Below are 11,732 nucleotides of genomic sequence, written 5' to 3' on the forward strand. Positions count from 1 at the left end.
AGGGTTTCAAAGGGTGTCTTTGATGTTCAAAGGAGTATCCCTGCAAATCCTCTTTCATGTGCTCAGTTTGGATCGGCCTGTTTAATGCTAAAATCAAAAACGGTATTCTGAACTTAGCTTTCTTCTTCGCTTTTGTCTTAACTCTATTTTGGGTATTTTCTTGGATTTTACTGCCTTGACTAATTTTACCTGTACCCTTTTTTCGGGTAACCTGGAGACTGTGGACGAGGTTGAGGTTCAAGGTGACCCGCTGGTATTGATCTTGGCTTGCTTCATGTCGCAGAACTACTCTGTTTGACTTTAATTTGGAATAGTTTGGTAGGCTGACATGATATGTCCAATTGTGGATTTCGCATTACAGGAGGTTCATGGAGCAATGGTGAGGACAGTGCAGGCTTTGAACTCTGTTCGAATAATCTTCTGGATAAGATTGTCAGTGGCAGTGTCGACGGATGCTGTTGCTTCATCAAGTACAAGTATTTTTGACTGCTTCAATAGAGCTCGGCCAAGAGAAGCAAGTTGTCGCTGTCCTACACTCCAATTGTCTCCACTTTCTATAACTGGTGTATCAAGCTTTCGTCCTTTGTCGCGGATGATCTCGCCAAGTTGAGACTTATCTAGTGCCTCCCAAATGTCTTTATCTGAGTGCTCCTCAAGAGGATCAAGATTGCCTCGAATGGTCCCTTCAAACAAGGTCGGGTCCTGTGGTATGATACTGAGATGACTTCGGAGGTCATGAAGACCGATGTGTAAAATATTGATGTTGTCTATGTGGATACTTCCTTCTGCAGGTTCAATCAGTCGAAACAATGCTTGAATCAATGTAGATTTGCCACTGCCGGTGCGTCCAACTATTCCTATATTCTTCCCACCAGGAAATATGCATGATACTCCATGAAGCACCAAAGGAAGATTTTCTTTGTAACGGACCTTCAAATCAACTATTTCAATTGTCCCATTTTCAGGCCATAAGGATGAAGGGCGGGAATCTTCAATAACTGTCGGTGCTTCACTAGGAATTTGGCTGTACTGATAAATTCTTTCAATTATTTTGTTTTCAAGTTTGCAAAAGCTAAGTACCCAACGGGATAACCGCGCATTTAAATTCAGACCATATGTTACAGCAAGTCCAGCCATGCTAGGGTCAATACTTCCATGGGGAAAGCTAACAAGCAATAGCATGCAGAAAGAAAATACACAGGTGGACAGGAGCTCCATACAAAGGCAGAGCCACTCAATAGCAGCAAGACTGTAGAAGAAAGGTCGTGCAAAACAATCAAGAAGATAAAGGTTCCGCTTCATGAACCTTTTTCTTGTCCGAAACCCCTGATTGTGGATGCTATTGGTTTAGACATGATGCTGTTGTTATCACTATGGTTAATATTGTGCAGGAAATTGAAGATCAAGTGGTTGCAAGGAAACAAAACAGGTTGCTTGAACCAGCCCAGGCAGAGAGGGCACTTGGGTGAAATGAAGCATTTTGGGCTTGTTGTACATACTACCGAGAATGAAAACAAATCATCCTCACTACCATTGTCAAGGCTAATGAGGTGGTGGATTCACTTGTGCAAGTCTTATGAGGAATTTTGGGCTTTGAGCGACCCGGTACACAAACTAGCTACCACCAACCTGCCGCGACTGGAAACGGCAAATACATACCACACAAAACCTTGCAACAAAACTGGTGGCAATCGGAACTTCAAATCTGGTGAGTTTTCTCGACTTCGATTCAGCTCTTCATTTTTTTTATGTATGTGTGTGCAAATTGAACCGGATGGTACAAGTTGAGCGTGAAACATTGATGGATGATTGTTTGCTGCAGGTTTACTTAGAGATGAATATGCCAGAGATCTATTCAAGTGATTGCTTTCTTATCCTGCTTAAATCATGTGATATGTAACATGTGGGGGCAGCTTTGGCGTGCTGCTCTAGGTGGTGGAGTTGGAAAGAGCATCGAAAGCAAAGACCACCGTTGTGATTGTAGATAGTGAGCTGTCCTTCTAATCCCACGACTGCACCTGATACAAGGGGCTTTCCTAGTATCACACAGCCGTCACTGATCAAATATCGGGTGGGAGCATTATCTGTTGCATCCATTATTATATCGTATTTGCTGAAAATTTCCGGAGCATTGGAATTCTGCAAAGCTTCTTCATGTTCCACAACTTCAAGGGATGAATTGATCGAGCGACAAGCAGCAGCAACGGATTCGACTTTTGGCTGACCAGTATATGCTTCCGTGTGTATACTCTTAATCCCACCTTGCTTTATATACTGCAGTTTTTTCTTTGGCAGGGTGTTGGTTTTCTATCAAAGAAGATTGAAAGGCTCCATGATGTACTATAGTTTTCTTTGGAGTTGACTAGGAATTGTAGATTGTGGGTTTTATGTATTTTTTTTATTGGAAACCTTGTGTATGGATGCAATCGGGCTAAATGAAAATTTGAATGGTGTGATTGAATATTATAGTTGAAATGGTTTATGTAATAGGATCCCACATGTAATTGTGACTTGGGATTATGTAATGAATGTTTGGATTTGGATTCTTTATGAAGCTTTGAGTGCATGGCTTGGCTTGTTAATGGAGCTTTGATTGTTCATTAGGATTGTGCTTGTAGGATTCATGTAATATGATGAACTTGTGAGAAAATGTTGTGAAATGTAATTTGGAGCATGACTTTGTAGTTTATGGAAATGGATATGGATTTTAGAAATGAATTTGGAAATGGAAATGGATATGCAATGGTAATTGAATGTAATTGGACATGAAAATGTATGTATGAAAATGAGTTTGGAAATGTTTGAAAGCTAAATGTTATGAAATGTGTGTATGTATTATTTTGATTTGGGATGAACTATGGATGGAAACTGGGTCATGTTTGGTTATAAAATGGATTTTTAGAAATAATCCAAGACTAATTTAAATATCAATTTAAATAATAATAATAAAAATCAGTAAAAACCAAATTAAAAACAAATTAATTCATAATTTGTCAAAATTACTTTGATATCAATTCTAACATTTATTGGAAAATTAAAATCAATTAGAGTTTGAATCATTAGTAAGAATAACAATTAAAATTAAATTGAAATTTGGAATTAAACTTAATTCGAAATTAAAATCAAATTGAAAATTAAAAAAAGTCAAATAATTAAAATCCATTTTATAATCAAAAGCACCATGATGAAAAACCTAGACAATGACCAATGTGTAACAAAATATGGATTTGGGAATGAATGTATGCAAATGAACTTTAGGCCAAGTGCCAAATAAAAATGAAAAAAAATTCAGGACCAAAATCGGGGTATGACACCAAGGTATAATGCCAACATGCTCATATCTAGACTTTATTTGGGAGGGCTCAGATAATACATTCCAACTTCGTTGTGGGATGATAACCCACACGCTTTTCGACGTTATTGCTATTACTGGTCTTCGACCAACATGGGAAACTTTTGACCCCACTCTTAAGAACAAAATTAAACATAGCTTTTCCTTTGACCGTCCTAGTTTCAAAGCCTATGTTAAAGACCACCATGACCAAATTAAGGAAGTCTCTGACTACGAGCATATTGCCTTCCTCACCCTCTGATTGTCGCATTTCATTTTTTGTTCTAGTTCTCTCAAAGTAGCTAAGAAATTCATCCCTTTAGCAACCTGTAGCGGTAAATTCATGACCATCAAGCTATGGACAAGCTTAACATCAACAAAATCATAGTCGCCACCGCAATTTTATTGTTTCCAATGGAAAAGGGAAAAGTACGAACAAAACCCAAAAGTAAGAAGTTTTCAAATCAAAACTAATAAAATGTCAGAGATTACAGGTAAGGGGGTTGGTTACACAGAGGGAAGGTGTTAGCACCCAAAGTGTCCTAGGTACTCCTAGGGAGCCCTTTCTTGTGTGCATATGTATTTTGTACAAAGTGATATTTTCAAACAAATAGAATGGGGGGATGAGAAAAGAATTCATTAATTATATTTTTGTGTTTGACAAGACCTTCGGACTTGTGCCTACGTACCAACATAAAAATGATGGATCAAAACCTCGTAGTTCGTGGTAACAATTTCAAAATGAGTGGATTGCTTTTAATCAAAATTTAAATTAAAATAGGCATAAAGGGCCCAAGACTTTGAATGGGTATTAGTCTTTTTTGTCTTTTGAAATTTTAAGTCAATATGATTAGATTTATTTACAAGTTTGATTTAAGAAAAGAGTTTGAAAATTCAATGGCATAAGGCTAAAGTTTCTAATTGAAATAAGTCTAAGTTTGAAATCACAAGCAAAGAAGGTTTTTGAAAAGGGGAAGAGATTTTGAAATTTAAGAAGTTAGAGGAGATGAAGAGACTAATCTTAAGCATAAAATTAAAAGTTAAGAGTTGAAAAGATCTGACCAATGGGATGCAATCCAACAGACAAGAATGTCATATAGAAAACCCACTTCCCCTTTGGACTTTGAATCAAGTAATAATCAGCAAACAATTAGCAATATCAGACATCATGGAGATCAAGGCATCAAATAAAGATGGCCACATCCAAGCAAGCAAATCCCATAGCTAGCAGTCTTCTTTGTCTTTCCTTGTATCAGATGAAATACTCCTTGATTAACTCAGAATAGAGCATTAGGTATGAGGTTAGAATAACAGTTGCATCAAAACCATGTAGTAGATGAATTCAAGTGGATCCTAATACTTGCATCAGATGAAAGCTCAAATAACTTGGTCTCCAAAATGTTGGCATTGGCCAAGTCCTTTTGTATGTGGAATGTTTCCTAATCCTAAGTCCAAAAGTTCATATCAAACCCAGCAGTCCACACAAACATTTTTTAGGGTTTTTGTTGTTTATTATGTATTTTAAGGTCCTAAGACCACAAACACAAACAAAATACACCAACAAATATATACAATCACAACATATGGCTCAAGTGAGCAAAGTGGAAATGACATAAACATAAACAAGTTAAATGATATGTAAATGACACTGAATGGTAAATGACTAAATATTAAATTGCATAAAGTAAATAGCTTAAAAGTAAAGCAAAGTTAATAAGAGTTAGTCAAATGTTAGTCAAGGTTAATTAAATGTTAGTGATGTTTTTCTTTTTCAATTGATTAAGTCATTCTTTGGAGAACATTCAACCATCTACTCACAAGCATGAATCCTTGAACCAAGACATCTCCCAAAGGAAGGAAAAAAGGCCAAGTTTCCACACAATACCATGAAAGATGGGAGACTTACAATCTCATTTACTAGAATGATATGCCTTTAGGGTCAAAATTTAGCTCTATGTTATGCAATCATAATTGGACTTATGTAGAAGTCACAACTATATGAGATTGGGCAATAAAAATTTAGGTGCTAATGCATGTTAGAGATTTGGTATAATGAACCAAACTCCTGAAACATACCATACACTAAAAGAAAATATCAAAATGGATAGACCTATCTCATCCATACTTGTATTGGTTCATCTGACACAAGGTTATTGATGAACCAATTAGCCTTAAGATCTTGTGATTTAATTGGTCAATGAGAGGGATGGGAAAGAATGGGATGAAGATGAAGAGGTAGGGGAGATGAGAGAAACACAAATTGGTCATGGGAGGAATTTTATTAAATTAAAATCATTCATTCATTTTGGGAGATGAAATGTACATTTCATCAATCCCCTAAATCCAATTATTTTAATCCAACAAAAATCAAATCAACCTTGACCAAGGCCCAAACAAATAGTCAAACATCACAAAACCATAAAAATGGCTCAACATAATTTTTACACAATTAATCAATTAAAAAATCAAATTAAAAATACATTTAAATTCAATTTAATTTGGTCAAAACCTAAAATCTCTTCAAAACACCAAATAAATGGCTAAGAGATATATCCTAGGTCAAACAAGGTCAAAGGACCTTAGACAAAAAAATTCATGATTTTTGAAAAGTCATAAGTATTTTTAAACAATTAAAAATATGCACAAAACATTTAATTCATGGAAAATATCAATGTTAATCCGAAAAATAATTTTAATTCAGAAAATGAAAGAGAAAAATATTTAAAGATTTTTGGTGAAAATCCTACATTTTTTGGATTAAAAATATATGAATTAAACAAAATAAAGCAATTAAATGAAAAATCAGAAAATACAAAAAAAACAAGAGCCATCAAATCTCCCTCATTAATTGAGGTGACAGATCTGATGGACAAAACGTGTGATCCATCATGTTCCCTAGTCAATGCATGTACACGAATGGTAATTAGAAGCGAAGGCCAGAATTAAAACATTTTAAATAAATTTGGTGGTTGTAAGGCGTGACAACACACCACCGGAGCTATGGCTTCGGTCTTCTTCTCCGGTGGACCTCACTGAACTGGTCCACCACCAACTGTAACAGCCAAATTTTTAGGAATTAATTATTATATTATTTTTATTATATTATATTTAATTATTTGGAGTGAAACAGAATTTAACAATCCAATTTTTAGGAATTAATTACTGTACATGCCTTACCACTAGGCTAGAGAGGTTGTTGTTGAATACTTATGCAATGAATAAATATTAATCTAAATCTTGATTAAGAGAGATTAATGAATTAATTGGGCATTATAGCTTCGTTTTGAATGCGGACGGATGCATTGGTAAGATAATGAAAAAGGCTATTATTATGATATCATATTATAGTGTATTATGCGTCTTACAAATTCTATGAATTTTATTTTGATGGGTGTTAAACATGGTTGATATGTTTGATTGTGAAATAACATGACTAAAGATAACGTAAAGGATTATTATTATTGTTCCATGTTATAAAATATTATGTGATTTATAAATGCCATGAATTTTATCATGATGAAAATAAAATATTGTATGAACGCATATTGCTTGAATATTCATGATGAGTGAAATGTGTTATTTTGAATGACCAGGTGTATTGTTGGTTTTTGAAAGTTTAAGTTTCGAAAACGTCGATGTGACGCCCTTTTCTTTATATGCGTGCTTATTTACTCTGATTATATGATAAATAATTTGGGGTAGAAAAGGGGTGTTACACCAACCACCATGAAAACAAAAAACAAGGACATGGATTCAAATAAAAAATGCTCAGGAGCTCGAATCTGGCCTCAATTTTCTCCAATTCCAAGCATATAAAAAGATACAGGGATTTGAATTTTGAGGATCATGAACTGAGTTGCTTCAATTTGACCTCAAAGCAACTCAATCTTTGGTAGGACTACAGCCAACCAAAAATCACAAAGAATGGTGAAGAATTGAGAGAGAATCAAAGATATGAAGTTTCTGAAAAATCACCTTCGAGTTGCTTCAAATTCACTTGATCTTGATCTGGATTTACTTGCTTTCTCTTCCTCTTGCTTGCAGTAATCAATTGAAATGAAAAGGGCAATGGATTCTTGGAGTTTGAATGTCCAAAATAGAAGATGAAATTTAACTCGATTTCAATTGAAATCTTCAAGAATTCTATGAAATAGAGGGTTTGGATTGTTCTGGCAAAGCTTGGGCAAGGTGTTCATTTAGTTCTGAGCTCATTGCACTTGTATTTATAGGGGTTATCACATGCTTTCCACACACTTCCATTTGAAATCCAAAATTAGAAACTTTGCATCATGAGCTTGCACGGGCGTGTACAAAGCCCAAAGAACCATTTGAAAAGGTCCAAAATCGTGCATAGGTCATGCTGAAAGCAATGCAATGTTGAAATGAGTTTGGTCATGAGATCCTTCCAAATGGTACCATGCATTACACCCATGCGCAAGTCCTTCATTCCTTGGCCAAATGAGATGATCTTGGAATTTTTGGAAAGGTGAGATCAAGGGGAACAAATTTCATGTTGAACACTTTTCCATTTGAAGTTTAGATCATGATGAAGTTTTAGGTGGAAGTTTGGAAAATCAAACATAAATGAAAATTTTCTAAGTACCAAGTTAAATGTTCACTTCTTCCACCTTGAATAACTTTTGTTATGGACTTGAAATGGAAAAAGTTCCTTCATAAACGTTGTAGCTATTTCAAACCTCTTAACTTTGGTCACCAATTTGGCCTCATTTAGATTTGGCATGAAGGAGTTATGCATTTTAGAAGTTCAGGAAAATCACTTGTTCAATGGTAGTGGCCCAAAATGACCTATAATGTTTCCTCTTCGCACATGCATTTGCAAGTTGAATTTGAACTTCCTCCAAACATCAAAGTTGAAGTAGACACATTGAATTTGATCATGGAATTTTAATGGCTTTCATCTCATAAATGTTGAGAAAGTTATGGTTTTGGTAAGTGTAAGACCCCAATTTTGACCCTAAGATCCCTCATGCATTTCATCACAAGCATTAACATTGGGATCATACCTTGGTATACTCCTTACCCCTCCTTCATTGGGTTTATTTTGGGAGAGATCACCAAACACTTTTTGATTATATCATACTTGTATTTTATCATTTTCACTAACCAAAATACCAAAAATATGTCTTTGTAGTTGTCTAACTCTTTCGTAGGTAAGAGACATGATTTCCTTGATTCATTGATCACATCTAGGGTCTGAGACCCTCATGAACAAAGAGAACCATTAAGAATTGACTCAAGAATGGTTATGAGCATCATGTATGAGTCCCAATTGCTACTACATGTTATATTGATCAAGTTTGCTTCAAGAGTTTGAGGGTGGTTTGCCTTGGAAACCCTAGTTTGACTGGGTATCTTGAGTAACTTCTCCAACAAGCTATCTCAACAATTGATCAAATTTCTCAAGGAATACATCAAATTTCATTATCTTGTGCATATATGATCTACCATGAGCAAATAAAGTCAAAATAATTGGAAATTAGCAAGTTGGTTAATGGTGGTTGGCCAGATGAATTCATCTGATCAAAACTGGGTCTCCCTAGACCCTATCTCCTACAATTTTCACCATATTAAAATGATTCTAAGATAAAACTTACTCTAAATGACATTATAAACAACTTTCATGTTGAGACCTAGAGCTAGTTTTTCTTGGAAAATAATTTTCTATGTTCAAACATTATAGGTCATTTTGTCTAAACCCTAATTTGAAAGTTAACTTCCCAATGCCATAACTTGCTCAATTCTTATGAGATGAAAGATTTCCAAGTTTCACAATCAAATTAAATGTTCCTACTTTAACTTTTATGTTTGGAGTGATAGCTAATTCAACTTCTTTTCACATGTGATATTAGGCTACATTATAGGTCACTTTTGACCTATACCATTGATCAAGTGATTTTGCCAAACTTCAAAAATGAATAACTCTATCATTTCAAATCTAAATGACATGAAATTTGTGACCATTTTTAAGGTATTTGAGAGAGCTACAACTTTGATGAATACACTTTTCTCATTTGAAGCTCCCATAAAAAGTTAAGCAAGGTGGAATATTGAGACATATGGCTTGACACTTAGAGAATTTTCAATATGTCAAATTTTTCCAAACTTCCACCTCAAATATCTCCAAGTTACAAGCTTCAAATGAAAAAGTGTTCAACATCAGACTTGTTCCTCTTGATATCACCTTTCCAAAGAAAATTCATGCATTTTGGATGAGAAATGCATAGGCTGCGCATGGCTTAAACAGGCTGGTATCATGTGTCATGGATCAAACTTCAAATAACAATTCTCAATTGCCTTGCAATCCAATCCACCTCCAATGCATCTGAACTTTATTATGGACTTTTGAACAATCATTTGATGGGCCTATGCGCCCCCATGCAGCTGCTTACATCACTTTGCCAAAATTGGAAACTTGAAAGGAGTGTGCAATTATTATTTGAATTCTCTATAAATTGAAGCTCAATTACTCAGAATGAACACACACATTGCGCAAGCTTTGATTCCCCCACAGAAAACCCTTCACATTGAGAGGATAAACCTGAAAAATTCTGTTGAATTTGAGCTTGAATCTCCACAATTTTGGAATTCAATTTTCCAAGAGTCCTTTGATTCTAAGCCATTCCATTCCTCTTCTGCAAGCAATTGGAGTGAAGCAAAGCACGATTCAGATCAAGATCTAGCAAGCTCAGACCTCCATTGAAGGTATTTTGCAAAAAAATTGATCTCTTCGATTCTCCATTGGGGTGACTATCCAGAAAAGATCAAGAAGTCACCCCAACATCTCTGAAGATTTGGTTCTGGGAAACAAGGATGAACCTGTCAGAACTAGGTTAACATTCAAAGTATCTGAAGAAACTCCTCTGGGATTAGTATCTCTAATTGAGCCTACTTCCTGTGATGAGGAACTTCAAGACAATGATTGGGTTCTGGCTATGAAAGAAGACCTAGATCAATTCTCAAATAATGACGTCTGGGATCTCGTTGCAAAGCCTAAAGGAACTCACATTATTGGAACCAGATGGGTGTTCAGAAACAAACTGAACGAAAAAGGAGAAGTAGTCAAAAACAAAACATGACTGGTGGCATAGGGGTACAGTCAACAAGAAGGCATTGACTACAACGAAACCTTTGCCCCAATCGCTAGGTTAGAATCTATTCACTTACTTGTTTCATTTGTAGTAAATCATTCCATCAAACTATATCATATGGATGTCAAGAGCGCATTCCTTAATGGTTATATATCAGAAGAAGTATATGTCAATCAACCTTCAGGATTTGAAAACACTAAATATCCAGAACACGTTTTTAAACTAAAGAAATCACTGTATGGACTAAAACAAGCTCCTAGAGCTTGGTATGAAAGATTAAGTAATTTTCTTCTGGAACATGATTTTATTAGAGGAAAGGTTGACTCTACACTCTTCTGTAAAAACATTAGAAATGATCTCATGATATTCCAGATATATGTTGATGACATTATTTTTGGTTCAGCTAACCCCTTTGTATGTCAAAAATTCTTTGAGCTAATGCAGGTAGAATTTGAAATGAGCTTAATACAAGAACTAAAGTTCTTTCTGGGAATTCAAATCAATCAAGCTTCAGAAGCTACCTACGTATATCAAAGTAAGTACATAAAAGACATTCTGAAGAAATTCGAAATGGCTGAATGCAAACCTACTAAGACGTCAATGCATCCAACTTGCATTCTGGAGAAGGAAGAAACTAGCCAAAAGGTTTGTCAGAAGCTCTATCATGATATGGTAGGCTCTCTTCTCTATCTGACGGTCACACACCCTGATACTCTTTTTAGCGTGTGTCTCTGTGCCAGATTCCAATCAGACCCTAGGGAATCTCATTTAACAGCTGTTAAAAGAATTCTTAGGTATCTGAAAGGAACCCCTAACCTTGGCCTGATGTATGAGAAAACATCAGAGTATAGGCTCTCTGGTTATTGTGATGCAGATTATGCTGGGGACAGAATGGAACGCAAAAGCGCATATGGGAATTGTCAGTTCTTGGGAAATAATCCCATATCATGGGCAAGCAAAAGTCAATCAACCATAGCCCTCTCCACTACAGAAGCAGAATATATATCAGCGTCAATCTGCACCACTCAAATGCTCTGGATGAAAAATCAACTTGAAGACCTTCTGATCTTTAAGAGTAATGTTCCTATCTTCTGTTATAATACCGCTACCATTTGTTTAAGTAAGAATCCTATATTGCATTCCAGAGCTAAGCACATAGAAATCAAACATCACTTCATTAGAGACTATGTTTAGAAAGGGATAATATCTTTAAAATTTATTGATACAGACCATCAATGGGCCGAAATCTTTACTAAACCCCTCGCTGAAGACAAATTCTCTTTTATTTTGAA

The 11,732-nt window shown here is 35.5% G+C and overlaps 1 protein-coding gene across 1 annotated transcript; it reads right to left on the reverse strand.

Annotated features, from left to right (window-relative positions):
* Nucleotides 1–366: 366 nt before the first annotated feature.
* On the reverse strand, nucleotides 367–1,302 carry LOC127106532 (ABC transporter C family member 5). Its single transcript, XM_051043819.1, has one exon. The coding sequence runs from the start codon at nucleotides 1,300–1,302 to the stop codon at nucleotides 367–369; it is 936 nt and encodes a 311-aa protein (XP_050899776.1).
* Nucleotides 1,303–11,732: the final 10,430 nt, after the last annotated feature.

The sequence above is a fragment of the Lathyrus oleraceus genome, chromosome 1 (assembly GCF_024323335.1).
Source record: "Lathyrus oleraceus cultivar Zhongwan6 chromosome 1, CAAS_Psat_ZW6_1.0, whole genome shotgun sequence".
NCBI lineage: Eukaryota > Viridiplantae > Streptophyta > Magnoliopsida > Fabales > Fabaceae > Lathyrus > Lathyrus oleraceus.